Source organism: Silurus aristotelis (assembly GCF_946808225.1).
Source record: "Silurus aristotelis genome assembly, chromosome: 1".
In the NCBI taxonomy this organism is placed as follows: domain Eukaryota; kingdom Metazoa; phylum Chordata; class Actinopteri; order Siluriformes; family Siluridae; genus Silurus; species Silurus aristotelis.
The window spans coordinates 21,739,908-21,767,552 of NC_139574.1; the positions used below are offsets into that span (position 1 = coordinate 21,739,908).

General features: G+C 38.4%; 1 protein-coding gene across 4 annotated transcripts in view; it reads right to left on the reverse strand.

Moving 5' to 3' along the window:
• The window catches only part of ulk4 (unc-51 like kinase 4), a 107,477-nt gene that overhangs the window by 16,017 nt on the left and 63,815 nt on the right, over window positions 1-27,645 (reverse strand). For all 4 annotated transcript variants that reach the window (XM_083550740.1, XM_083550738.1, XM_083550739.1 and 1 more), the window contains exons 32-35: window positions 25,196-25,301; window positions 20,350-20,516; window positions 14,826-14,915; window positions 7,482-7,667 (exon numbers count right to left, since the gene is read on the reverse strand). In XM_083550740.1, the coding sequence (XP_083406866.1) occupies window positions 7,482-7,667; window positions 14,826-14,915; window positions 20,350-20,516; window positions 25,196-25,301 (549 nt within the window). The remainder of the gene's footprint in view (window positions 1-7,481; window positions 7,668-14,825; window positions 14,916-20,349; window positions 20,517-25,195; window positions 25,302-27,645) is intronic.

Consider the following 27,645-nt stretch of genomic DNA (forward strand, 5'->3'; position numbering starts at 1 on the left):
TGACCTTATTTTTTCATTAAAATGGTGTATATATACTCAGTTTAAACTGTTTAAAGTGAATAGAACATAGATTTCAAATCATTGTATTCCGTTTCAATTTACATTTTACACAGTGTCCCAACTTTTTGGAATTGGGGTTGTATAGTGCCTGCCAAACGTTTCAAAACCCCTACACATACAGTTATTTATATGCAACATACAAGGTAATTTAAAAATAAATTAAATATATGTATAAAGCTTTTATAGAGCTTAGATGCATTGGGCCATTCTCTTGTTGTATGGTAAAGTAAGCTCCAATTAGCTACAGTCTATATAAAGTTGATGCTGAGATTAAAATGGTAGCAATGTTGTTTTAGGACATTAGGAATAAGTCTCCAACCTTCTCTGTTCCAAAACAACCCTAAACCATTAAGTTCTTACCTATATGTTCGACTATGTGAGACAATCGGTTAACATCTCTCCTGGTCTCAGTCTAAGTTCTTCAAATTTGGACTCATCTGTCCACACCCTGTACATCTGTACACACAACCTTCTTCTAGTCTTTCACTGTCCAAATCTTGTGTTTTTGCTTTTTTTTTTTTTTACTCAGCTTGTTGCATATAAGCAAGAGGAACATGCATGTGTCTTGTTCTTCTTCTAAAAGACTAGTTATTTCCAAACATAAATATACATATATTGTGTAATAATATTGTGCTAAAGTTTTGGCAGGTATGGAAAATGCTGCAAAGGAAGAATTCTTTCAGAAACAAATTTGTTAGTTTATATTTACCATAAAAAAAATAAACAAAAGAGAAATTAAAATCGAACCAATATTTTGGTGACCACCCTTTGCCTGAAAACAGCATCAATTCTTCTATGTACACTTGCACCCAGTTTTTGAAGAAAATTAACAGCAAGGATGTCAAAAATCTTGAAGTCCAAACACAGATCTTATGTAAATGTGGGCTGCCTGAAATCCTTCTGCCTCTACATGTAAACCTGACACACTCAATGATGTTGAGATCAATCCTCTATGTGGGGCAAAACTATTACTTCCATAACTCCTTATTCTTCTCTACGCTGAAGATAGTTCTTAATGACATTGACTGTATTTTTGTTGTCCGCTGTCAAATCAAACGGCTCCCCGATTGTATTGCATAATGGATAGGTATCTGCCTGTATTCCTAAATTCCTCTGCCTGTGTTCCTTGCATCCTCAAACTTGCAAGGAACCTCCACCATGCTTCACTGTTGCCTCCACACCCTCATCACTGTACTCCTTTCCATGCCTGCGGCAAACAACTTGCTCAAGTTGACAAACAAATTCAAGCATTTTCAACTTCACATTAACTGGATGCAAGGGACTGGTCGTTTAAAACATATTCATCTACTTCCACTGCCACCAATACATAGCATTAATAAATAGGAATGCACAGTCACAAGCTGTACATAACAGCCAATAAGGAAGTCCATGCTACACACATACACACACATACACACACACACACACACACACACTGCCCACTGTGTCATACTAAGTATTCAATTCGTAGTTTTGAAATATTCCTTAACAAATCACCCCCATTTCTGAGGTGTACAAGCCATATTTCTAAACTAAATCACTTGTGTTTAAGTAACCATTCAGTGGAGAAGATCAATAATATGCCTGTCTATCTTCTGATTTGGTAAACATGTGTATCATCTAACATGCACACCTACATACCTGACCTTGATCCACATGCCTACAAACAGACAGACACGCCCTATTATTACCAGTTCTGAAATTCGGATCAATATTCCCTTAGCCACTGTGCAGAATATAGAACTTGACAGATAGACAGTAACTCTTCGGCTTCTCCTACTACTAGATCTTGACAGCACCAACCCTCTCCCTAAAGACCTAGCTAGACCTAACCTCTTAATTACTAACCTGGCAACATCGACAGCCATACTGTAGCTACAGCTAAATTACAAAAAAACAGCAGAAGACATAAAATAATAGGATTGCCTAAAACGAGTAAATGTGTTAAATTGTGGGTGCAAATTAGTTAACATTAACAAACCATGAATTTAATAGCATTTAAGAGCATTAACTAAGGTTCGTTAAAATGATGATAAACTGTCAGAACAGCCGCATTTCATTGAGTCCATGATTGAAAATAACTTGAATGAAACAAAAAACAACAACAACAAAAATGTTGTTGCATATTCATTACAGCACAATGCAATTATTTTCACTGCAAATCCCAGTTTTTTAGGAGGTTGGGGGCAGAATTTGGGATCACACATGATGAGTGCACCTGGAGCAGAGAGGATTAAGGGCCTTGCTTAAGGGCCCAACAGCAGCAGCTTGGAGGTGGTGGGGCTTAAACCCTGATCTTCTGATTAATAACCCAGAGTCTTAACGACTAAGTCACAACTGCCCTAACCTCATATAAATAAATCAATTATAGCATGTTAATACATGTAGCATGTTAATACATGTTCATTATTTCTGTATTCTGACATTTTCTGTATTCACACAACCACAAATCTATTTATTTAGGCATTGTCCATACTGTTCATTATGGACATCCAATTTACTTATTTATATTTATGAATATATGAACAATAATTAATGTTTGGCATTGTTCGGTTATTAGGCTGATTGTAAAAAAACATCACAATGTTACGTTCATTTTAAACCTTGTGTAGTGCTGTGTGATCAGACAATAAAGGGAAGTTAAATAAATGTTTGTGACTAAATGTGAACAATTTGATTTCATAGTTTTGTTTCACTGGTTTAAACAGGCAGATAAATAGATAGCCATGTTTTTTTTTTTTGTTTGTTTTTTTTTTAACTCATTTAAAAAAATGAGAGATGACAGAATTAATCAAAGCCTATTATTTTAAACAGCTTGCAAAACAATGCCATAGTTTATTATACATGATGGTTATGACAAGTATATATATCTGAAAGTCTTATCAGAACAATTTGTGTGCACAGACAGAAATAGACATGTATATTTGAAAGGCTATGAAAGTACAGTGGTGTGAAAAAGGGTCCCCTTTTTCTGCATGTTTGTCACTTTTTAATTTGAGTTTCAGATCATCAAACTAATTTAAATATTAGTAAAAGATGAACACAACATGCAGGTTTTACATGAAGGTTTTTATTATTGCGGAAAAACAAAATCCAAAACTATGTGGCCCTGTGAGAAAAAATGAATGCCCCGAAAGCCTAATAACTGGTAGGGCCACCCTTAGCAGCAACACCTGCAATCAAGCATTTTCGATAACTTGCATTGAGTCTGTTACAGCACTGTGGAGGAATTTTTCTCCACTCATCTATGCAGAATTGTTGTAATTCAGCCACATTGGAGGGTTTTAAAGCATGAACTGCCCTTTTAAGGTGCACAGCATCTCAACAGGATTAAAGTCTGGACTTTGACTAGGCCACTCCAAAGTCTTCACTTTGTTTTTCTTCAGTTATTCAGAGGTGGACTTGCTGGTGTGTTTTGGATCATTGTCCTTTTGCAGAACCCAAGTTCGCTTCAGCTTGAGGTCACGTATAGATGACCGGACTTTCTCCTTCAGGAGTTTTTGGTAAACAGCAGTATTTATGGTTCCATTTATCACAACAAGTCTTCCAGGTCCTGAAGCAGCAAAACAGCCCCAGACCATCACGCTACCACCACCATATTTTACTGTTGGTATAATGTTCTTTGTCTGAAATGCAGTGTTGCTTTTACACCAGACGTAAGGGGACACACACCTTCCAAAAAGTTCACATTTGGTCTCGTCGGTCCACAGAGTATTTTCCCAAAAGTCTTGGGGATCATCAGGACGAGCCTTTATGTTCTTTTTTCTCAGCAGTGGATTTTATCTTGGAACTCTGCCATGCAGACCATTTTTGCCAGGTCTCCTTCTTATGGTGGAGTCATGAACACTGACCTTAACTGAGACAAGTGAGGCCTGTAGTTCTTTGGATGTTGCTGTGGGGTCTTTGTGACCTCTTGGATGAGTCGTCACTGTGCTCTTGGGGTAATTTTGAACGGCCGGTCACTCCTGGAAAGTTTCTCCACTGTTCCATGTTTTTGCCATGTGTGAATAATGGCGCTCACTGTGGTTCACTGGAGTCAAAAAGCTTTAGAAATGGCTTTATAACCTTTTCCAGACTGATAGATTTCAATTTCTTTCTTTCTTATTTGTTTCTAAATTTCTTTGGATCTCGGCATGATGTCTAGCTTTTGAGGGTCTTTTGGTCTACTTCACTTTATCAGGCAGGTCCTATTTAAGAGATTTCTTGATTGTGAACAGGTGTGGCAGTAATCAGGCCTGGGTGTGGCTAGAGAAATTGAACTGAGGTGTGATAAACCACAGTTTCAAACACTTTTTCACACCGGGCCATTTAGGTTTGGATTTCGTTTTCCCTCAATAATAAAAACCTTCATTTAAAAACTGCATGTTGTGTTCACATGTTATCTTTTACTAATATTAAATTAGTTTGATGATCTGAAACATTAAAGTGTGACAAGCATGCAAAAAAATAAGAAATCAGGAAGGGGGCAAACACTTTCACACCACTGTAAGATCATTCTCTTAAGCAAAAATGTTCAAAATGTAATACAATATTGGCCTTCACAAAGATGGCAACATTTGAGTGAACACAAGGAGAAGCCAGAAAAAGAGACAATGAGTGATGAAGCATTAACCAATGGCCAGATATTAGTCTATAACAGCAAACACACATGAGGAAGTAAACAAGCAATAATCATTCCTGGCTTTTCCTAACTAAGGCTGTGACCGTAGGCTGAGGAGAGTCTGATCCATATATATTTAAACAGGGTATATTGAAATATAACAAATACACAAGATAAACGATTAAGCCTTAACTTCACTGCTGTATCGATCGTGCTGAGAATTTAATGCCGACATTCTAATATGAAAAAAAATAAATGTTCAACTTTTATCTTTTTGTCCCACAATCCTTTGTGATAAAAGAGAGATCCTCACATCTTTAGCTTGATTAAAGTGTACAGCAGTCAATTACGTTATCATGCTCAGCAGTTCAGTCTTTTTGATTTTCTTGTGTTTCATAAGGCATGGTTTGATTGTTCCTTCAAAACAGCGGGTATAGTTGCAAAAGCAACAAGATCATACTTCATTTTAATAAATAGCCTCAACCCTCACTCATAAATTTATCTACTAAGCTTCTAAGATCAGAGAACCCAAGAGGCATTGGGTGGTTCATAATTAGTTTCATAAATAATGTAATAAGAAGCAGTTAACAACAGCCCTTTTCACCCCCCAACTGCCTCCACTGCCTCTGTTTAAACTATTTAAGTTCAGTGTCCAGAGCCGAGCTCACTTTAAGACCAGACTTTTTATTTATTTTTTTTATTTTATTTTTTACCAGAAGTAAGAGAAGAGGAAAATAACTGAAGAAAATAACTACACCAAATGCACTCGAATGTTTTTCTCGAATATACTTTAAATTCTATGGTTATTACAGATGTAAACATTTCAAAATTGCAATTTGTAGCATAAAAAAAAAATAGAAAATCGTTAACTAAGATTTACATTAACTAAGGAAGCATGCAAAGACTAGACCATGCATCTCTCAGTAAGCATACCAGAGTAGAATGTGTAAGATATGTGTGAGCTTCAGAAGAGCCTGCTCTCACTAAGCCGTATGAAGCAACAGCTACTGTCCAAATACATTCAGTGCCTGAACACAGATGAGATCATCATAGTTGTAACTCAATCCACTCCCTTGGCAAAAGGACAGTCACATTTTTATTTTTCTCAATAATATATCTATGGACAGATAACATATAATACCGATTGTGAACAAATGCTTATAATCAACTGTGTGTGTGTGTGTGTGTGTGTGTGTGTGAGAAGAGAGAGAGAGAGAGAGAGAGAGAGAGAGAGAGAGAGAGAGAGAGAGAGAGAGAGAGAGAACACACATAGCCTTGAGTTATTGATCGTCTGTTCTTCCTTCAGGGCAAAGCCCAATCTTTCGTGCTTCCCCACCAACATGCAGCACAAACAGCACAGTTCCTGCTACACAACTTATACAATATTGAAGATAAATTTATGTTTGCTGGATACACTTTCAGTATGTGGATGACACATTGTCTTTACCTCACACTGCAGTAATTTTTTTTTCAAAAGTGAGTTTTTATTCAATCTCTCCAAATGGAATATTATTTTACAGCAGAGGTATTTCATTAAAAGAGCAGTTATAATAAGATATAATAAGTTGGAATCCAGCTTGGTGCAAAACAACTAAGATGGCTGAATTCCGACAATATTTACCTTTCGAAGCTAAAGCATCAATTCATAATGACTACTGTAGGGTAGCAGTAAATCAGTAAGCTATAAATAAGATTTTAAATGGTTATCTTTTGTTTTGTAGTGACTCTTTACTTCCTACCCAAATAGATGGGACTTTTTCTGCCTATTTGTCTATTTTTATTATCAACAATTTTTAAAAAGAGGCCATGCTGTTAAACCTCTGAAGGTAAATACAATAAAAAAATCCTCTTTCTGACCTAACCTCTAGCACTTTAACTACAACAGTTCGTTACTAGATTTGAGATATATAACAAATTACACGAGCTTTAAAAACAAGTCATTAAACTGTGGCCAGTTTTATATCTTTATCAAAATCATACCTTAATCTGCTTAACTGCAACTATTTCAAATACTTAGTGAAGAGCATTGTAAGAGCATGAGTACGCTGAAATCTAAATCAATTAGATACATATGCAAAGTAGGTGTGTTAATTGATAGCTTGTTAAACTGTTTTTTTTTTTTTAACTGCTCTGGGCATTTTAATAGAATATAGCTATAAAACAGTATATTAAGACCAGAAGGAATGAGAGCAGACTGCATGGCACCTCAGGTTTTGCATGGGCAGGCATGACTGTCATTCCAACTAACTCAATTATGTTTATTAATGATAACTGTCAGCAATGCTCAAGGGTTTACCAACATGTGTAGAAGCACTGTTCACTTCTGACCCAATATCGCAAAATGCAGTAACTGATGCCTTACCTTCTAGCATAACAATGAATCAATTAATTCAAGACTGAAGGCAAAAGCTGTAACAAAAAATGGTTGCTTTAACAGGCATATTAATTTAGTTATTAAAATGTATCCTTAGAACAAAAATTGGATCAATTAAAAGAATAAACAATCAATTTTGGCTTGCATGCCTGGCAGAGCATTTCAAGGAAAAGTAGAGTGTCTTGATGGGTCTCGAAATGGAAGTCCAATTTATCTATCCAATTTTTATGGTTATTTGTCTAATCTATTAAGAGCCCCATCAACCAACTACTGTTACAGGGAATCATCAATTATTTGACACATATAACAAGAGCTGTGACCATTTTTAGTAGTAGTTTAGTAGGTAAGATTGTACTGATTAGGTCTTTCATAGCTTTCATAATTCACTGCTCATTTTGTTTTGACAATCGCTTTCATTTTTCATTTATTTCATGGATGATCACTTACCAGACGTTTGATAACACGCAGCAGTAGTCTTTGCTGTCTGGGCTCAGTGTGTAGTTGAAGCGAGTGTGTAAGGCTGAGCAGGTCTTCAGGGGTCAGGTGATCAGCTGCATCCCCACCGTACAGCTGAGCTAGTAGTGATACACATTGACTGGCCTCCTCATACACCTCTGCATCACCACATGGCAGCTAAGAAGAGAGACATATATTTAGCTCTATAAAAAGCTCCATAAACAAAAAAACAAAACAAAAAAAAAAATCATATTCAACAATAGCAGTACCTTATTGTTCAATGTCAATAAGTAGGACAAATTTAATTTAGCATAATATGAGCGTGTCGATTGTTGGCAAGTCTCTGAGGTTGCTTTCTTTTACTTTACATTCTGTGCTTTCATGTTTTGGATATAGAGTGTATAGGGCCAAATCTGTGTGTGACTTGTTCAGTAAGCATGATGCAATACTGGGACACTTTCACTGGCCTGCAAATTCACTGGACCTCAATCCAACAGAAAACTTGTGGGATTATTTGGAACAGCAGGTGAAACTCCAAAATAAGCTCAACAAGCTCTAGCTGAATTGTGCACACAGTCGGTGGAAGAGTGGGCTAAAACTGACAGGGACTCTCGTAAGACACTGGTGCCTTCCACACCTGACAGGATTGTGGCTGTTATTAAGACGAGGGGAGGCGTAACCATGTATTAGAAATACATGCAACTAATTCTTTATTTTTTTTTTTTAGTTCTGGAGCCTTGTATTTTGAGTGTAAAATAAAAACACTTTCATTTAAATCTGCCCAAAAATGTACATTTCAATTAAACTTTTGTATATGAAAATATACATATCATTAAATATAAGAACAATGAATGTGTATGTAGAAGACATAGTAACTTCATACTGAAAATCATTATTAAAGTGGTATCCATGCTATAAGTGATGGCTTAGTTTATATTGTGTTGCATCTAAATTAAAACAGTAGCCCCCCTGAGACAAAGCTCGATCAGGTTCTGTGGGTAGAGTAGTGTGTTTAAAAGAGAGGTTGATACAGACATTATTCCTAAAACAGCCGTAATTGGGGGAGTGCGGCACTGATCCTCAGAGACCAACACATTCATAGTTATGAGATAAACACGCCCATCAGGGGATCGGTTAGGGATAGTGAATGAGACCTCTTAAAGCAGCACTAGTCAATGCTCTCACAGTACAGAAAGAGAGAGACAGCGTCATGAGGCCATGGGGATTTTCTCTGCAGCTCTCCTATTCGCCTCAAAGCCTGTGGAGAGAGCTCTGGGATACCAGTTTCTTTTTCTGTGCTGATCTGTTGCTGCCCCCTTCCATAGAAACCTAATCCCATGAGACCACGGGGCAAGCGCCGGGCGCGCCTAATCCTGCCCCCTTTTTGTGATGCCGCCGGCCACTCCAGAATGGGAGGAATGCTTAAGGCCCAAACAATGGCCCCCAAAGAGCGCCGCCTCTCTGCCCTGGACGAGGGGCGGAGAGGAGCCAGAGCCTGAGGCTGAAAGGCCTTTGGTGTGTGTGCATGGGCTCACTCGCCCAGTATTGTTCACATGCCAGCACAGAGTCAGTGCAGAACAAGAGTTAACACCTGCTTAGCCAGGCTCATAAAACCACCATGTTTACTTAGCATAGCTAGTGGATGCACCAGGGAAATAGGGCAGAGGAGCCTAATGGGAATGGGTGGCTGAAAAGCAGGCAGGAATCAGAGAGATTAGGGTGTGTTAATGCCACTGTGTGTGCTGAAAGGCTGATTGCAGGAGAAAAAGAAAAAGTGTTCTACTGAGGCCTACAGGGACATGTAGCACTGCTGCCCTCTTATGACCTCTAAGTGTGCTTCATGACAGACAATAAACACTCCTCACACTGCTTTTCCCTTGCACACGTGCATACACACAGTGTGAAATTGTGACTAGTATGCATTAATACACAAGTTATAAACCCAAAGGTGAAAAACTAGGTTGGTTTAGAAAATTGTCTGACTAAATTCTTTGCCTATTATTGAAAGTGCATTTATTCTCTAGTTATGAGAGACTACATCAATAATCTGTATTCTTACAGTAAAATAATAGACATGCATAGGAAAAATATTTTGCATTCAATGGTTTTAAAGGCTATGCAATGCTATTTGCTATAGATTTACCTGCAAAAGACTATTTTCCTATATATATTGCAATTTGATCGCATTGCTGCAGGGTCTGTGCTGTTGCTAATGTAAAGGTAGCCTACTGGCCACTTTCAGTTTAAGCTGTCTCTGCTTGTGAGTCAGGTTGCCATTTTTAGCTTAGTGTCACTATGGAGATGTAAATTATATCATGATTCCCACAGCTTTCTTTACAAAAAAAAAAAAATTACCACATCTAGAAATCATGCATGTCTGGTCAAAAAAGGGAAAACCCCTCTTGATACTATATTACACAATTTAATTTCAATGTAACTTAAAATAAGAGTGATTCCCCAAATCCTTTAGAGAACCTCGGAAATTAGGCTCGATCAACACTCAATCTAATCCAACACTAGTTCATATTCACCGCACTGGTAAAAATCCTGGCTTATTTTGGTATTTTAAATGGTGGGCAGTTTGCTTTATTCATAATGTACCAGAAGAAAGTATCAAATGACTTTCTTCAATTGACTCAAAGGGATAAACAATACCCATTTTTGTTTGCAAAAAAATGTGATCTCATCCTCTCAACCTCAAATGAACCAGTCAAACAGGCAGAGTTTGATTTCAGTCTCTTGCTCTCAAATGCAAAAAAAAAAAAAAAAAAAACAATCACATTGTTCTATTTGTTCAATGTGGCTCAGAGACATACTTTCATGTTTTTCTTTCATTTTGCTCAATTTTATTACGGTCAATTGATATCCAGATGCGAGTTGTACAATTACATCCAAGTTCATAGTCTATATGTGAAAGAGTAAAGCTCTTGCCTTGGCTTAGTTATTATTTGATTCAACAGAATAAATAAAAAATTAACTTGTTCAGAAATAAAGAAACCTCACTTACATGGTTACACAGTCATATGGATATAAAGGCTGCTGATTTACAGCGAGTACAATGTAGTTAGTAAGTAACATTTTGGCAACAACAATGTAGTCTTTTTCTTTTCTATATTCAAATATATTACACGTTAAATGTAACGGTGACTGAGCTTAGAATACATATTCCCAGATGTAGTTAGACTTATTTATTTACAAAGGTGAATTATAATGGTTTTAAAGGTAATAATTATTAAATTAAGATTATGACCATTAAACAATTTTGCAATTGAGTTCATTTGAGATGTGGAGTAATTTGCTATCATTTATCCCTAACTATGAGTAGTGAGCCTGAGTTTCTTTTGTTCTTAACCAAAAAAAAAAAATAAAATAAAAAAATAAAAATCACAGTTGAGTGATTTTTTTTTTGTTTTTTAACTTGAAAGGACCATAAACAATTGGACACATTACCATGTTCTTTAAAAACACAGCATCTTTCCTGGTTATTTTTTCCTTGTAAGTTGATGAACCATATGTATATATGGTTCATTAACTTACATTCATACAAATATATGGCACTGAACTGCTCAGTTTTGTACACTACCAAACAAAAAAAAATATATAATTTATTATTTTCATTGAATATATGAAAAATATTTTGGCCACATTTTAACAAAGCATAAGCTTGAGGTTCTGGCTTAGGCATGGTTTCTTTAAAATGCAATCTGTTTGCACCCCCCCCCCCCCCCCCCCCTGCCCCTTGGAGAGACATTCTGTTCATCTGTTCCTAGGGCGCCATCCACTCTTGAACACGCACGCATAGACACACAGCAGTGTTCTGCATAATCCTCTCTGTTTTCACACAAAGCAGTAGACGGAGGCAACGTCACAGGGAGTCCAGAGCCCTCTTTCACTGGAAATGGCTGTAACTTACAGGCAGAGCAGTAAACCCTGGCTCTTACGCACAGCCCGCACACACCTCGAACTAAGAGAACATATGAGGATGCCTGGTGGTGCTGGGATGAATGTGGGGCTGAGTGTGTATATATATATATATGAAAGCTCGTGGCTGGTTGTTAAACCCCTGCTGAAAGAGCCAGTTTGGCCGCAGGAGTGTTTAGAAAAGTGGTGTATGATTCTAGCCCTCTACGCACACACACTGAGGGTAAACAGAGCGCCCATGATACATGGCCCTGAGTGGGTGACGGTGCCTTCTCCATACAGAGCTTTAGCGCTGCTGCCCTGTGGGCTTGTTCCTTCATGCCATCTGTGAGATTTATACCGCACAGTGCAATGCTATGCAGACACCAGAGTGCCTCATTTCTATCTCTTTTGAAAAGCATACTCCTTTTCTCTTTCAGGTCTCTTTTTTAGAATTATCTTAAACACACAACCAAATACAACAATGTAGCACCTATAAAACAATATGTACATTTCAAGTTTTTACCTGAATGTATTAACATCCAATCCTCTCTTGCAAAAGTTGTGCATGTCATTTTCTTTTGTATTCACACCAATGCACGTTCATGACTATAAAGGGAATGTGAATAGCCCTTTAAAATTCAGAACGCATTTCATACTGCCATTGAAATTCAATCTATTCTGCTATATATTAGTCATTTTCATTAAGTAGATGAAAAGTAATAATTATGAATAATGAATGCCTCAGAGATGTGGATTGATTATTATAAAAAAAAAAAAAAAAAGGCTAGATACGGTTAATGCAGTTAAAATGTCTAGTCTTTTAAATGTGATCACACAGTCATGAATCTTACAACAACTATGTGGATCAACAGCAGAACACAGGTTTCATGTTAGGAATTCTTTTTTTTCTCTTTTGTTCCAGGAAACCTGAATCTGAACAGGCCACATTGAGAATAGGTGCAATCTGTAATGAGAACAGAATTAATCAAAGCATCATTTGATAAGCTGAAAGTGAATAATTCCGTCATTTTTTACATCTTATAATATTTTTGAGTAACAAAATGCACAAGTAATTACAGTGGTACCAAAAACGGAAGGTAGGTGTAATTTGACAAATTAACCAGAAAGTTTCTATACAAGATTAATATTTTGGTTTTGAAATAAAAAAAATGTTTAACAGATCCATGATAAGTATATTATTATGAAAGTTACTCAATTTCAACTACAGATTGTAAACATTTTCTGTAGGTTCTTAACAAAAGCAGAGGGATATAAACTCCTGAGATAGTCTTTTCTCGTTGTGGAGATAAATCCAACGAGAGACACTTGCAAGAGTTAGGAGTAATATTAATTTAAACAACTCTCATGTGGAATTTTATTAGAAAATTCTTTGGCAGACAGTAATAATATTTTACATAATAGAGCAGCATTAATAAACATTCTTGCAGCCAACAATGCGTTACCACTCGGACTCATACATTTGCATATTTTCTTATATTTCTGCGAAATCTCCTGATGCTGTCAATCAGGTGCGTCCTACATAGTCAAATATGATAGCACTGACCGGATCGTGAACGGTCATGTTTTGTGCCAGTTGATTGTCAGGGCCCAGAGGAGCAGCTTTACGCCGTTGTTTCTGGCAACGCTAGCACATGACATAACAGCCTGCAGCATGCCAATGGCTCTCTCTCTTGCTCCATGTGACTCTCGAGGCATTACGGAAGGCACTGGAAATTAAGTATAACCTTTTCTGGCACTCAGCTAAGCTTTAACATGGGTGCTTGCAAATGTGACATGATTAGACACTCTCCTAACTGGAGCTTATTATGAAAAAGTAAACAGAACTTTTGTGGGACTGGAAAACTACTGTTCCCCATGTGTGAAATGCTGATTAGATCAGCTTTGATAACAAAATCAGCTATGTGATAAGCTATGTGAGTGTGATTGGTGCAGCAGCAGAGTGGTTCTGCTGCAGAAACATTCTCTCAGATATAACTGGCCTCCAATGGACAAAAAGATAATCATTTGATTACTAATGCATTGTCATTGATCTTGTTTCTTTCCATGTTGTAGTTCTGTGTCTCCTTTCACCAGTGAAAGGTGTCAGATTAGCACTCGAATTTGTTGACAAGCATGTTAATGAGTGTTGGACTCCCTGCCTCCCTGCCATTTCATTTATTCATTTAATAAAATGAAAATGTCTATATCTATAATCTAGGAACACATTTCCTTTTCCTAATTTTCAATATACAGGGTGTCCCAAAAGTCTTAATGCATACAGGATATGAACACTTTTTTTTAGCATATTTCATACTTATTATATATTTTATATTCTTTTAAAGAGGGCTTGTAAAAGGGCTTTTGACACACTGCCATAAGGTTGCAATAGACTTGAACAGGAATCAGGGCAATCACATCACACACACACACACACACACACACACACACACACACACACACACACACACACACACACACACACACACACACACACACACACACACACACACACACACACACGACACTGCTGGCAAACAGCAAAGACAAAGTTGGGAAAGATGACTCTGTGTGTATTTACAAAAATGGCCATCAGGTAGCGTATTTTTTTTTTACTTACAAAAGTGTGCATTTTCAGACCTTTGGGACACGCTGTCCAAGTCTGATTTCTTACTTAATGCCCCAGGAGCAGTTATGTTTTTCCAAACCAATTAAAACATCATTAATGAGTTGTGTGTGTGTAATATATATACAGTGGAACCTCTATACTCGCGACCTTGACCCTCGCGACCTCGATCGTTTGCTACTTTTCATTTGAAACCGGATTAAGAAAAATCTAATAGTTCGCGAAAAGCCGCGAGTGACTAGAAACTAGTAACAATTCAAAACAGTTTGTACTAATAAATTACATAAAAAATTTTTACAACTATTTTATTATTGTATTATTCATTTAAAATAGTAAATAAAACATTTGTGACAAGTAATTTAAAATGTTTTTGTACAATTTCCCTTGAAAAAGGAACAATCTAAAGGAGAGTCATAAAATGTAACCCCAGTGAGTATCGAGGTTGCACTGTGTATACACATATACATATATACGTACAGGTTTATTCAAAATGAATGAACCGCTATCATGATGCATTGCTTCAGTTCTCAAGCATCGTCATGGAATGAGTCAGTGACCATTTGAAAAAAGAGTTATCTAAATTGATTGTGACTTGGCTGGATTTTTTTTATTACTTTTCCTCAATAAAATATTGTATATAATTATTTTTGAATAACCCTATATATATATATATATATATATATATATATATATATATATATATATATATATATATATATATATATATATATATATATATATATATATATAATATTTTCCCCCTCAATAGAAGTAAAGACAGACACACATGCATGGACACAGACACTGACCATTTGAATGAGAAGGCTGTTGAGATCAGTAAGTGGCTTGTTGATGAGCAGGAGCCCTTCTACTGCTTCAGTGTCTTCATCACTGTCAGACTTTGGAAAAGAACATATTCACAGATATAAATTTGCTGGTATATATATATATATATATACACACATATACACATATACACATATACACATATACACATACACACACACACGTACGTATACCTTTATATACACAATATATATATTGTGTATATATATGTGTATATATATATATATATATATACATACATATACATATATATATTGTGTATATATATATATATATATACACACACACACACACACACATTATATATATATATATATATATATATATATATATATATATATATATATATATATATATATATATATATATACACACACACATATATATACAGTGAGGAAAATAAGTATTTGAACACCCAGCTATTTTGCAAGTTCTCCCACTTAGAAATCATGGAGGGGTCTGTATTTGTCATCGTAGGTGCATGTCCACTGTGAGAGACATAATCTAAAAAAAAATAATCCAAAATCACAATATATGATTTTTAAACTATTTATTTGTATGATACAGCTGCAAATAAGTATTTGAACACCTGTCTATCAGCTAGAATTCTGCCCCTTAAAGACCTGTTAGTCTGCCTTTAAAATGTCCACCTACACTACATTTATTATCCTAAATTAGATGCACCTGTTTGAGCTCTCTAGCTGCATAAAGACACCTGTCCACCCCATAAAATCAGTAAGAATCCAACTACTAACATGGCCAAGACCAAAGAGCTGTCCAAAGACACTAGAGACAAAATTGTACACCTCCACAAGGCTGGAAAGGGCTACGGGGAAATTGCCAAGCAGCTTGGTGAAAAAAGGTCCACTGTTGGAGCAATCATTAGAAAATTGAAGAAGCTAAACATGACTGTCAATCTCCTTCGGACTGGGGCGCCATGCAATATCTCACCTCGTGGGGTCTCAATGATCCTAAGGAAGGTGAGAAATCAGCCCAGAACTACACGGGAGGAGCTGGTCAACGGCCTGAAAAGAGCTGGGACCACCGTTTCCAAGGTTACTGTTGGTAATACACTAAGACGTCATGGTTTGAAATCATGCATGGCACGGAAGGTTCCCCTGCTTGAACCAGCACATGTCCAGGCACGTCTTAAGTTTGCCAATGACCATTTGGATGATCCAGAGGAGTCATGGGAGAAAGTCATGTGGTCAGATGAGACCAAAATATAACTTTTGGGTCATAATTCCACTAAACGTGTTTGGAGGAAGAAGATTGAAGAGTACCATCCCAAGAACACCATCCCTACTGTAAAGCATGGGGGTGGTAGCATCATGCTTTGGTGGTGTTTTTCTGCACATGGGACAGGGCGACTGCACTGTATTAAGGAGAGGATGACCGGGGCCATGTATTGCGAGATTTTGGGGAACAACCTCCTTCCCTCAGTTAGAGCATTGAAGATGGGTCGAGGCTGGGTCTTCCAACATGACAATGACCCGAAGCACAGAGCCAGGATAACCAAGGAGTGGCTCTGTAAGAAGCATATTAAGGTTCTGGCGTGGCCTAGCCAGTCTCCAGACCTAAACCCAATAGAGAATCTTTGGAGGGAGCTCAAAGTCCGTGTTTCTCAGCGACAGGCCAGAAACCTGACTGATCTAGAGAAGATCTGTGTGGAGGAGTGGGCCAAAATCCCTCCTGCAATGTGTGCAAACCTGGTGAAAAACTACAGGAAACGTTTGACCTCTGTAATTGCAAACAAATGCTACTGTACCAAATATTAACATTGACTTTCTCAGGTGTTCAAATACTTATTTGCAGCTGTATCATACAAATAAATAGTTAAAAAATCATACATTGTGATTTCTGGATTTTTTTTTTTAGATTATGTCTCTCACAGTGGACATGCACCTACGATGACAATTTCAGACCCCTCCATGATTTCTAAGTGGGAGAACTTGCAAAATAGCAGGGTGTTCAAATACTTATTTTCCTCACTGTATATATATATATATATATATATATATATATATATATATATATATATATATACACATATACATACACACACATTATATGGACAAAAGCAATAGGACACATTACTTTTTCAGAAAACATGTCGTTCTTCTACACAATTGTTGCCACAAAGGTACACAATTGTATGGGATGTCTTTAGATATGGTAGCATTAATATCTCCCCTCACTTGAAGTAGGAGACCCAAACCTGTTCAAGGACAAAAGTTTTGGGACACAGCTCCTAATTATTCCAGTGTAGTACTTCGAAATAAGACCGCTCCTAAAATTTCATCCCTGCTAGATATTTCGCAGTCAGCTGTAAATAGTATTATTGCAAAGAAGAAGAGTTTAGGAACAGCAGCAACTCAGCCACAAAGTGAAAGACCATGTAAAGTCACAGAGATGGCACACTAAGTGCTGAGGGGCATGGTGCGTAAAAGTCTATATTACTCTGCTGAGCTCATAGCTAAAGAGTTTCACTTAAGAGTTCAACCCCCCCTGGACTTCGCTGGAGCAGAGGAAACGTGTTCAGTGGCAAATCAGGCTCCTGTGTATGGCAGTCTGATGGGTTGGTCTGGGTTTCACAGATGCCAGTAGAAAGTTACGTGACTGACTGCATTGTGCCAACTGTAAAGTCTGGTGGAGGAGGGATAACAGTATAGGGCTGTTTTACAGGGTTTGGGTTAGGCATCATACTTTCAGTGAAGGGAAATGTTAATGCTTCAGTATACCAAGACATTTTGGACAATGCTACGCTTCCCTCTATGTGAGAACAGTTTGAGAAAAACCTTTATCTATTCTAGCATTTTTTTACCTTGCCCCGGTGCACAAAACAAGATCCATAAAGACATTCCATCTAACACCTTTGGAATGAACTAGAATTGCAAATCGGGCCTTCTCGTCCTACATCAGTGCCTGACCTCACAAATGCTCGACTGGATAAATGCCCAAAACGTCCCCACAAAACCTCTCCAAAATGTGGAAAGCCTCCCCAGAAGGGTGGCGGCTGTTATAGCTACAAAACGTGGACCATAATCTGTTGAAGTCTATATTTATTTAATCAACCAGTTTTTTCTTAAGTAAAGAAGCAGATTTGGAGGGATCATGGACATAGTGTTTTGGTCAAATGTTGGGATGCTTAAGTCCACCCACTTTTCACATTTTCACTTGTTTGTTGAAGGTGGCTGTCTCATACCTCAGACAGCCCTCATTTCTGTGTTACCTTCTGGTTATACTGCCATAGTTAGTCTTGCTGGAGTTCTTTCTTGCACCATGATCACACTATACAGTGTCTTTAATTATTATGTAACAACAAGGATACTGTATAATCCTTATTTCTCTCTCTCTGTTGCTCCTCTACTCCCCTTCTCTCTTTCTTTCGCGTTCTCGCTCTCTCTCTGTGTCGGGCTAAACATGTCTGAGGTACCAGTGACCAGTGTTTCTATCCCTTTTTTCTTTTTGCATCTGCCCAATTCATTCCGACACCCTGCCTTTGGATTAAGTGCTCTTTAACTGGAGATCTCAGTCTCAGTCTGAGGATGGTTCCACATCAACAGCCTAAAAATCCATGAAGTTGCTGAGCAATTCAAGTACTATGAGGATGGATTTTCATTGTAATTAATATAAACGGTGTGCTGCAATGGTTTAGCACTGCAATTTTTATGAACAGTTCTGCATTAAAGACCCATCACTGAAAAGCAAACCTTCACAATGAAAAAACTATAATGAATGGACATAAGGTGTCACCCAGATTAGGATTCTTCCTCATACCATCTCAGGAAGTTTCTTGCCACTCTCACCACTGTACTGCTAATCAGAGATAAACTTATAGACACTAAACTTGTAGGCACTTTATATTTTATAACCTATTTATCTCTGTAAAGGTTGAACTGACCAAACCATTAATAATACAAAAAGGAGAACCAGAGACACTACACTGCCCAGTGCTGCTGCTGTTACACTAAAATGTTTGCAGCACACAGTCCACCACCAATCACATAAAAACAATAACAAACTCCCACTCTATTAGTGGAGCTGTCAGCAAGACATACTTAAGTTTCATGAACAGGAAGACAGAGGCAGAGAGCAAAAGAGAGAGTGAGAAAGAAATATGGTGGTTCAAAATAGATACAAACAACACAAAACACTCAGAAAATGTGTACGGCAGCAGCCGGCGAGAGAGGTGCTAAACTGAGAGTGAAGCGTCTGGTTCAGCAGAGTTCAGCTTTCTGCTCTCTCCTGCCCAATTTCGTAGTCTTATTGCCGCTCAGATTTCTGCCAAGTGTTCTGGAAATCTCCTAGAGACTGACAGTCTGCAGGCAATGTGATTATTCCCAATAGACACTTGGTCATATCGAATGCAGCACTTTCTCAATTAAATTTCCCTCATCCATTTCAAATATTAATGACTGCTCGAGACGGCGACTAGGAAACTAGGCGGGAGCAGGAGAAAGAGGAAAGAAAAGGGAGACAGAGTAAGGATATAGAGAAAGGATAGAGGCTGGGAGAGAGAGAGGGAGAGAGAGAGAGAGAGAGAGAGAGAGAGAGAGAGAGAGAGAGAGAGAGAGAGAGAGAGAGAGAGAGAGAGAGAGAGAGAGAGAGAGATGTAACAAAACTGCTAGGGAGAGCCATCTTCTCTCTTTATCATTATCACCCAAATGAATTTTCAGCCACTTTTTAATGAGCTTTGCATTTTTTTTTTCCAGGAAAATTGATTTCCATTACGTATTCATTTTTTTGCCATGTCCGTGCATAAATATGTATGGAACAGCATAGGACAGAAGACAAAGAGCCAGAGCTGGGTAATGAGGGCCAATGGGAAAGGCATGGTGGCCCTCTGAGGGGAGGGGGGGTCCTGATGACTGTGCTGTGTTAGATGTCTAACTTCACTGTACTTTTTCCCATGAGCTTGCTGGAGACCCCGAACGCAGGTGTACAAGCCACGATATGAGCTACAAAAAAACAAACATATAAAGGCCGAGCATAAACTTATGCACATGTGTAGGTACGAATACACACAGGTGTATCTCTCTAAGTAATGCTAGCTCGGTTCAGCTACTAGCATGTTGTATAGCGTTCTCACAGCTGGAGAGGATGACAACAGCAGCTCGGAGTGGGAGCATGAAAACCACAGTGATAATTCTATTCTAGTCTTATCTGCATGCCAGGTGTCATTGCATAACAATGTAATCGTCAGCTAGGAGAGGACCCAGACATGAACCCCCTAACAGCACGCCTAGGGCGACAGAGGCAGAGAGAGACTTCCCTAAGGGTGAGAGAAAGAGAGTAAAAAAAAGAGAAGGAAAGAGAGAGAAAGAGAGGGAAGGGAAAGGAGAGCTGATGCGAGACAGCGACAGAGTGAGAGATGTTTACTGATCAGAGAAAGTAAGAGGGAAAGGCATGTCAGAGAGAAGACTGAAAGAAAGCGTGTGTGAACGTGAACGTGTGTGTGAGAGGCTGGCGAGGGAGCGCTCTTACCTGTAGAACCAGTCGGACCACGGAGGAGAGGTGTTTAAGCAGACAGTGGATGATGTCCAGCAGAGACAGCAGCAGAGCACAACAGCTCTTCACTCCACATCGCTCTTCTTTCTCCACATACAATGCTGCGGCCTCCATGAACACAGAGCAAACCAGCTTGATTATACCTGCAGACACACACACACACACACACACACACACACACACTTTTATCATAACCGCAGTGATTCACAAATGAACACTTATGCAATAATAAATCTTTACTGTATTTATGCAAAGGGTCACTATTAATAGGTCAGATCTTATTGTAGCCACTAGTTTATTAGTCTCTGACTGATATATGATCAACGGTGTGCGGAATCTGTAGAAGAACGATCACATATCTCACATACCAGTGATTTTTGTTTTTAATAGTAACATTTATAATCATTAATAATCAATAATAACTGTAATAACTGGCTTATGATTGCTTCCTCTGCATTCTGATCATTACACCTCAACAAATTACGGTGCAATTTTCACGCAAGTTGCTCTTTTCTTAGACATTTCCCAACACATGCGAATGAAATCTTGATATTATTGACAGTTTTGTCTCGTTTCTACTTTCAGTACAGCTTTCAGTATTCCAAATGACAGCTAGGTGCGTTCTAGCTAATTTACCAGCATCAATCATTCGCTAGCCCATTGTTGCCTAGCAACAGCGTACTCATGACTGTTCTGACCATTTGAAAGGCAAGTGAGTCATGTTCACGTGCTCATGTCGAAAGTACAAAATCATAAATGAAACATAAATACGACATGTTTAGTTGTGTTTATTTACTTATAAAGCCTCCACGCAGAAGACTGAAACGATCTATAGAAAGCCACAAAAACAGAAACCAACAATATGGAACACACAATCAAATTAACCAAGGCAGAAAAATATCTGATGTAACTGCACACTCACTAACTATACTGATCTATGAAAAAGTATGAAGCATGAGATAAAATTTCTGTGCAACAGTCCTCTATACAAAGAGACTGGGTTACAATTCATAAAATGCCTGTTCTCTCTCCAACCAATCCCATTATAAGGTTCCTGAAAGATATCATCTTTCATCATAGGACGTTGAACCTTTGCCGCTTTCTCTGCCTAGTGGCTTTTTTTTAATGCTCGCACAGACATTGTTGAAATATTAAGAGCACATGAATAATCTGTTCATCTTGAAATAATAACTTCTCCTATCTCATGCTTTGCTACATTCTAGCTGTCACCTCGGATCACGGGAGCCACTTGAACTGTAGCACTCGAATTGCAATGATTCCGAATGCACACACAACCCACATCCCCATGACCAGAGGAGCAGAGCTGAAGCACTTCCATGACCACAGGCTGGGAAGAGCTTTATGAGGAAGCTTCACCCACTCAATGAAAGGGCAGATGTTAGATCAGAAGATGCTACATCAGAAGAGTAGCTACCCTTCCAGGCAAAAAAAAAAAAAAAAGATTTATGTTGAAGCATTGCTGGTCGTCAGCTCAAACGTGAATCCAACTAGATACAGTCTGCAGGAAGTTAAACGACTTGAAAGAAGCACCAATTTGATAAAAAACATTAAACTAAACTGAAACAAACCTACAATAGAAGAACAAACAAACTTTTTTAGGGACCTCAGAATGCTGCATGCTGAAGATCCACAGATGTGTAAATATTGTATGTTGTATATATTTTAATATATATACAGATGTGTATATATTCTGTGAATACAATGTATGTACAAGCAGAATTTAATCAAGCATTTGTGTAGTATTTTTTATTTTTTTCCGCTTATAAGTGATATGGTGTAGTAACTGCCTCTGCTTAGCCACACATTATAACTGCACAGCTGCATTAACAGTTGTAGACAGTGTGTTCTCTAGCGCAAAACTCTGAAAACTACAGTAAAATAAAAACTGCATCATAAAGAACCCACAATTAAGTTCAAGGAAGTTAAAATACGACAAATGCTACGAGCACTGGAAGGAAAATGTGGAAAATGACGTTATAAGTCTCTGAAGCCTGAAAGCACTAAATATTTATGTTTACAGTTGTAGTTGAGAATATTTCCTGGCATTAATTTACTGGCTGTACTTCCAGTCAAATGATTCATGCAAATGATACTTTAAGATGTAGACACGCTGTGAAGTATGCAAAACAAATAAGTCAGCAGTTCACAATTCACCGAAACGCACCTTTATTTTTCTTCCTCGGGACTACAGTGCGTGAGCAAAAAATATGTCAAAAGAATGCAGGCTACAAAAATGAACCTCTGAACCACACATATATATATATGCATGAACAGTGGTTTAGAGGGCATCTTGCCAGACCAATTTTCATTAGAAAAATCAAAGGGCTGGAGTCTGACTCGTTGTTTCTAAATGAAGCGGCAAAGCAGTTTTCCCTCCTGCATTAGAAATAGGAAAAGAAGAGAGGCAGGCAGGACTTATAGAGCCTGTCTATTCGTTCTCTCTCCCTCAGGGATCTTATCATTCACGCAGGCAAATCTCACCAATTATAAAACTCATCTCCCTTTCGGTATGTCTCCCTCCCCTTCTTGCCTCACAATCCCCCTCCTCTCGTTTTAACAAACCGTTAACGCTGTTCTTCCTTTTCTACAATTTTCTTCCTCACACTCACTTCTAGTTCCCTTTTCTTTTCTTTCTTCACCACTCTTTCCCTTCACTTCGCTTCCTCTCTTAAGGCTGCGTCCCACATCCACAGCTTTCTAGTCACACCTAAAAGGACCAATTATAGCATGCTTCCTCCGCTTACTCCCCTTCTCGAGCGACACTGTGGAAAGTAGCCAGTTTTTGCAAGATAGCGCTAATTGTCAGGGTTATATTTAGTGCTGGGTCAGGCCTTCGTGAGAGGGGGGCTGATAAGGTGCGTAATGACGGTAGCCGAATGAGGTGACCTGCATGTGACCTGGCGCTGTAATGAGTGGAGACAGCCCCCCCCTTACTGAAGCATTCGCTGGGGAAGAAGACTGAAGCATTGCTTCTGATGTGGAGAAACATTCTATGCACGCCAAAATAAGAAAACAGGCAATTACAGTGTAGGACGTGGAAGGGGTTCGGATATGTGCAAATTCATGCAGGATTCACACTGTGCTCTGAAACAGTATATACTGCTTCCAATGTGTTTCTTCCATTTCGCTTTAATAAAAAAACATCCGACTACTAAGCTGAATGACAGAAGACTGACAGTATATAAAATATTTCAGGCAAGAGCCATTTATCTAAACCCCCCATTGTGCTGAGCTTGTATTGTAAGGCCATTAAATAAATATCTTTACTTTCTGACAATAAGCCTCCATAGACTTTAACAAGAAATAGCTCAAAATCTCTCCACTTCTTCCTTCGCCTTGCTTTCTCCAATGACCTAATCACACTGAGAGGTAAAAATTTTCCCCCTATGACTTCATGTCCATTCTTCAGTAATGCATGCATCAGTGAATGTCTCAGTGGAATAAGAACCGGTAGAGTAATGATTCAACTATGCTTCTCCTAGCCACTGCCTTGGCAGAATTTCCTGCCTGTGTTTGTGTGTGTGTGTTAGCTGAAGCTCTTTCTCCCCCTAAGGTGCCTCTCTCATTCTGCAGGGTGTTAAATGTAGAGTGTGTGTGTGTGTCAGTCTCTGACTCATCTCTTCATGCTTGGAACAAACATAGAACACACACACAGGCACACATCTCAGCATCGGACTCGCTCCATCGCAGCGCTAACAGGCTAATGGAGAACCAGCATAACCCTACTGCTAACAGCAGCACACAGGACTAACTGTCAACATGAGCACGGCTAAAGAAATCCATCACTCAATAATTCAGCACAGGGAGCAAAGGAGCAGGATGCAGGGAAGCTGAGGCCAAGCATGCTGGGTATTCAGTGGTTGGAAACAACAATAAAACTGTGAGAGAAGCAGAAAAATCCGTTTTCAATGCCTATAGATGAGACCGAGAGTAAAAGAGCTATTCAGTGTTTTGGTAGATAGCATTCGATGACAGAAGAGGGAGAGTAGGGGAGAGTAAGGAAGAGAGAGAGAGAGGGGCCATAGTAAAGGGCAAGGGGAGAGCTGAACAACTCAGATGTGGGCTGCCAGGCCAAGCCCACATACATAAGCACACTGATAAAAGGACTGCTGTCTGACAGTAGCCCTCAAAAATCCAGATGAACACCCTCACCCTTTTCGCCTTTACCATCAATCATTGAAAACCAGGAAAAGTAGCCCACACTGCATTACACACACACACACACACACACACACACACACACACACACACACACACACACACACACACAAAGAGAGAAAGAGAAAGAGAGAGATAGAGAGAGACCAAGCACTCAGAGTGAGAAGGACCAGATAATGGAATGAAAACACACTCAACCAAGTAAAACTAGAATATACCTCAGAATACAGTCACTTCTTCCATATGTAAACTGCCCCAGGACAATTGCTTTATACAAATGAGTAAAAATGACTGTATTACCAAACACTGCACACAATACAGTTCTACTCAAACAACCCTAAAGAAAACCTGCAGCCTGAACTTAACGATAAAAAGGAGTCTGAATTGTTCCACATGGAAATGCAGGTCAAAATCCTTCCTCAAGTGACTCCAAGCTTGTTACAGGAAGAGACTGGAAACTAAAAAAAATTTAACTATACTTGAATGTTTGAGTTATACGTATAATATTACTATTCACATGTTATTCTTTTCTTATATGTCGTTAATTCTCAGAAAGGCTACCAAACATTAGGGAGGCCACTGTATATCCATGTCCTTTTCTGTGGCAACCATTACTGAGTGCAGATACAGAGGAATAAATCACCTTGCTGGTAGAAAAGTGGAAAGTCTGTGTCCTTTAGTCCAGTCAGGTTCGCGAGGATAGCAACAGCATTCTGCATGGTGCCACCAAGGATGTTATTCTGATGCTCCTGTGGAAACAAATTAGGAACAAGTGGAGGGGGTGGGGGGTGAGTTTATTGAAGCCCCCCTAGTAAAGCAGCAGAGGCATTGAAAGAGCATATTACTAATAATATTAATTAATAAAACAACTAATAATACAATAAAACAATTAAACTTATTCAAATTAAGCTCAGGCTATTTTAGCATGCAATTATTACTCACAGCACAAGCAAGGTAATTTAGAAATGCTTGACCCAGTTCAATCAACCTTTCTCTTACAACACTTCTAAAGCAATGTGAAAAAAATATAAGCTACTGCAGATTCTAGTAGTCAGCTTATGACTGTACAGAAAGAAAACTGGGTGCAGCCAAGAGTAGTCGGTCTACTGGCAGCTTTGTCTTGCTTCTTTGCTGTACTGCTCATCACCATTACCAATTGAAAAAACAATTGAAAAGTTACAGGAAAAAACAGGAAACACAAAGAAATTCAGAGTTGAACTCTGCTTGAGACCCATACCCGTATGCTGAGATTGTGGAGACCATGGTTTAATCATGCAATAAGCTTGGGGTAAAAAGATGATTAAAAGCAAAATGAGTAGACAAAGCTTCTAGGCAAGAAACTAGAAGAGGGATAAAGGAAAATGAATTTAAAGTTTTAATTAGAGGTAAATGTGAGGCTGACAAGAGAAAGAAGGGAGAGAGGGCAAAGGAGGGCAGTTAGCATAGCAGGTCTAAGAGACAGAGGCAAGAATGAAGTCTTCGAAAAGCCCTAACTACAGGCAGTAGAGAAATCTTTACTAGAGTCCAGTCCAGTAGTGTAATGGACAGTAGACTACTACTTTTTCTGTTCAGTTTCACATGACGAGTGGAGTACAGGTGTCTGGAACAATGCATAATTAATCAAATCCCTAGTCCTTAAAATAAAGGAGAAGAAACTCAGAATCAAGCCTGGGTAACATTTTGTTTAACACATTTTGATGCAGTTGGCAGGCTGTTACCCACAGTAGTCCCGTAAAATAGTTTTAAAGCACATCATTTTTTGTTAACCTTATTTCTAAAGTGCTATTTTCACAGGATCAAATAAGACACATGTTTGACTCATCTTAAAAGGTCACTCTCAGTCTAGCTCAAGGTCATCGTGCATGGAAAGTTTTGTGAGTCAACAGTTTATACTCTCATGACATGAATGAACATACTGGGCATGTGTATATTGGACATTTACTTACTGAGGATTACGCATTTGTTCATTTATTCATCTGTCACACCCAATCTTAACTATGATTTAAGTGTTTTCTTGCGCAATATAATAGACTGTAAATTTTGTTTTCATCTAGTCTGATATATTTCCAACCAAACAAACTACATTTAACCTGCTTTCCACCACCTCATATATGCAAGCCCTAGTATACTTTATTATTTTGCTTCACAATACACACTCTCTACATGATGCAGTCCTATTTAACACAGCTTTAACTGCCACAATATTAACTGCATGACAGTGCTTTATACAATACAACTCCTAAATACAGTAATCTTATCTTGAGCTCTGAACTCAGTATTGAATATGCATTCTCCTCACCCTGACAGCTACAGTAAAAGCATTTTTATTTCTTCCTCAGACAATGTGTGCAAATGGCTACATTTTTCCTCTCGGCTCGTAGAAACATCAGTTTCACGCTCTCTCTTTAGAATGATCCGTACTGTCAGGTGACATCATATCCAACAGAAGCCCAAGGCACACAGAGACAGAGGCAGAGTATGTTACTCTACAGTGTACAAAGCTCAAAAGAAAAAGTCTGATATAGGATCAGTGTAGTGAGTTAGCTGTTATAGCCATAGCCAAAGGTAGGAGATACAATATTTAAAAACAAGGTGCAGGTTGCGTGGCGATTTAGCAGTAAGATTATATTTCAGAAAGACAAGATTTTTACACTGTTGATTTCATTGATCATTCATGATTCATTATTTTTGCAATGACAAATTCTGAGTTTATATAATCAACCAGACCTAAAATTCATTAGGTCGGTTTTGCTGTAATTTAATTTGACGGTGAGCATCTATCAAATATTCCCATATGAGGCCTGCCAAAATGCAAGGAAGTAATAACAGTGGACTTCCACAGAGCTATTCACATCCACTTAAGTGCCTTTTTTTCCAGAGTGGCATATTGGATCAGGAGCCGCTTGGGCACTGCGCTCTTAAAATGTGCACTGCTAACAGTGGATTGAGGCCAGAGGAGGTTGACTGTTGACAGAGAGAAAGATTCTCTCTAATGAGAATGGAACCTTCTGCACGTCTCCCATCTCTACTCCATTAAATCTGCAAGCCAATTACATTATGCTTTGATGGGTCAGTACTGACTGCTTCATTTAC